We start from the raw sequence: 2,204 nt of genomic DNA on the forward strand, positions 1-2,204 counted from the left end.
CACACACACACTCTGAAAATAAATCTTAAAAGAAAGGGCTGAATGATTTAAGTCACTTTGCACATTACAAAATGCTTCTGTAATGATTTTGCAGGCCAAGTTTCAGCTAAATGAGAAATAAGATGGGGGAACTACATGGGATGCAGGCCGGTGCAAATCACTGAGGCATGCACGGTAAATCACCAGATCAGAAATGTCCACACAGCCTGCCAACTGTTTATTTTTAGGTTATCCATGAAAGAATGCTCCTCTTTGCCTTGTGGCCTGGAAATCCTTTCAGCAGCCACAGCAGCATAACCACTGGTGCCTGAATTGAAGGCACAGGGTCTCTTAAAAAAGGCTGTTTATAGTTTTCTGACTGACAGAACAGAGCACCCCTCATATACACATACACACAATGCCCAGCTTTAACTCCATCCTGATAGGATAAACTGAGGGCCCTCATTTCTGTGCCTTTATAAGGAAAGCTTCCTCAAAAATTCATCTCAGCTGTGTGTGGTGGCACACACCTGTGATGCCAGCACTCTGGGGGCTGAGGCAGGAGGATCACTGTGAGGTCAAGGCCAGCCGAGGCTACAAAGTGAGTTCAAGGTCAGCCTGAACTACAGAGCAACACCCTGTCTCAAAAAGAAAAAAAAATCATCACAATTTTATGAAATACAAAATTAAGGGGCTGGGAAGGGGACGAAATAAAGAACTAAGATGTGTTCTGTATATGTACTAACTCCTCACAAGGAATATGATCAGTATGTACTGCAATCACATACCAATGAAAATAAAAATTCAAAACAAATAAATAAGAGGATTAAAAAAAAGAAATGTAAAATGCCTTTTGAATTCACTGCTGGGTTACTGCCTATTATCCAGCAGATCTGTCTCTCCAAAGAGCTGGGAAGGGGAGGAGAGAGGGGTAAGCTTCAGAGCATCAAGTTGTGCATCTGTGTTCTGTTCTGTGACTATCAAGTAACTGAGCCTAAGTTTCCTCTTCTAAAAAATGGGCAGAAGAAGCCCTACAAACTTCAGTGTTGTTTCTGAATCAAAGGTAGTAGAGGAAGATCAGGGCGCTCTATAGCTATAACTATTACCTGCCTTATGTAATATTTATATAACTGCATGTGAAACCTTCAAGCTGACTCGGGAGTTTGATAATTTCAGCATGGAGGTGGGAGAGCAGCTGTCCTCCTCTGCCAGGTGCTTCCTGTCCTCTTGCCTACCAGTGAGGGCTCTCCTTCTCTTTCACGCAGCTCCATAAACTGAGTACTTAGGAGGCAGGAAGATCCTGGACAGTTCTCCATTCCTGCACAAATCACCATGAATCTTAAGCCACTGGTGTGTTCTAGACAAGACAAGGGGCTTCTCCAGGTCAGTAAAAAGCATGCTGACAGCCTGTGACTGCTCCTACCCCGAGTCCCCAGGGGCACCTCTCCATGCCAAACACTCACCAGCTATCCTCTGCATCTTCATGCGCCTCGCCTGGATGCGACCCTTGGCCAGGCGCTGCTTGGCAATGATGCAGCGGATATGGTCTGAGAAGACAAAGGTGGCCTGGAGAATGGGGAAGGGCTTGGAATGGGGGCTGGATGCGGGCTTGTGGATAGTGATGTTCAGGGCACGGCTGTCATCCTCCACTCCAGTCACCTGCATGTCCTGCACAGAGATGAGGCAAAGGCAAAGTACTTGTCAGGCTTGTGAGGGGCAGGCATTCAGGAGCTGTATTTGTGTCTCATCTAGAACAACTGACACAATCAAGGAGGAGCATAAACTAACCCAGTCCGTGGGAGAAGACAGGGTGGGAAGCAGAGAGACGCAAAAGGAGGCAGCACTGGCTACAGTAGCTAGTACCTGCTATCACAAGGACTTAGGACATTCAGTAAATAGAAGGGCACATGAGCTTCTTCAAGGGGCCACTGGTAACTCAATAGGCAAACTCAAACTGAGAAACCAGACATGAGGAACCAAAAATCACTATTACTACCTGGGATGATCTTAGATACAATCACTTATTTACTTGTTTGTCTTAAGAATAAGGCATTGCTGGAACCTTTTGTATGTCTTTGAGGAACTTCTGGTCCCAAAAGAAAAATACTAAAGAAAAAGGACAAGGAGGGATTTTTTTTTTTTTTTTTTTTTTTGCGGAACCAGGGATTGAACTCAGGCCCTTGCACTTGCCAGGGGAGCACTTCTTCCACTGAGCCATTTCCCCG

The 2,204-nt window shown here is 45.4% G+C and overlaps 1 protein-coding gene across 9 annotated transcripts in view; it reads right to left on the reverse strand.

The window, feature by feature from the left end:
- Positions 1-2,204, reverse strand: part of Clec16a (C-type lectin domain containing 16A) — a 235,044-nt gene that overhangs the window by 49,261 nt on the left and 183,579 nt on the right. For all 9 annotated transcript variants that reach the window (XM_023711467.1, XM_023711470.1, XM_023711465.1 and 6 more), the window contains one exon: positions 1,443-1,647. In XM_023711467.1, coding sequence (XP_023567235.1) covers positions 1,443-1,647 — 205 coding nt within the window. The remainder of the gene's footprint in view (positions 1-1,442; positions 1,648-2,204) is intronic.

The sequence above is a fragment of the Octodon degus genome, unplaced genomic scaffold (genome assembly GCF_000260255.1).
Source record: "Octodon degus isolate 3935 unplaced genomic scaffold, OctDeg1.0 scaffold00021, whole genome shotgun sequence".
Taxonomy (NCBI): Eukaryota; Metazoa; Chordata; class Mammalia; order Rodentia; family Octodontidae; genus Octodon; species Octodon degus.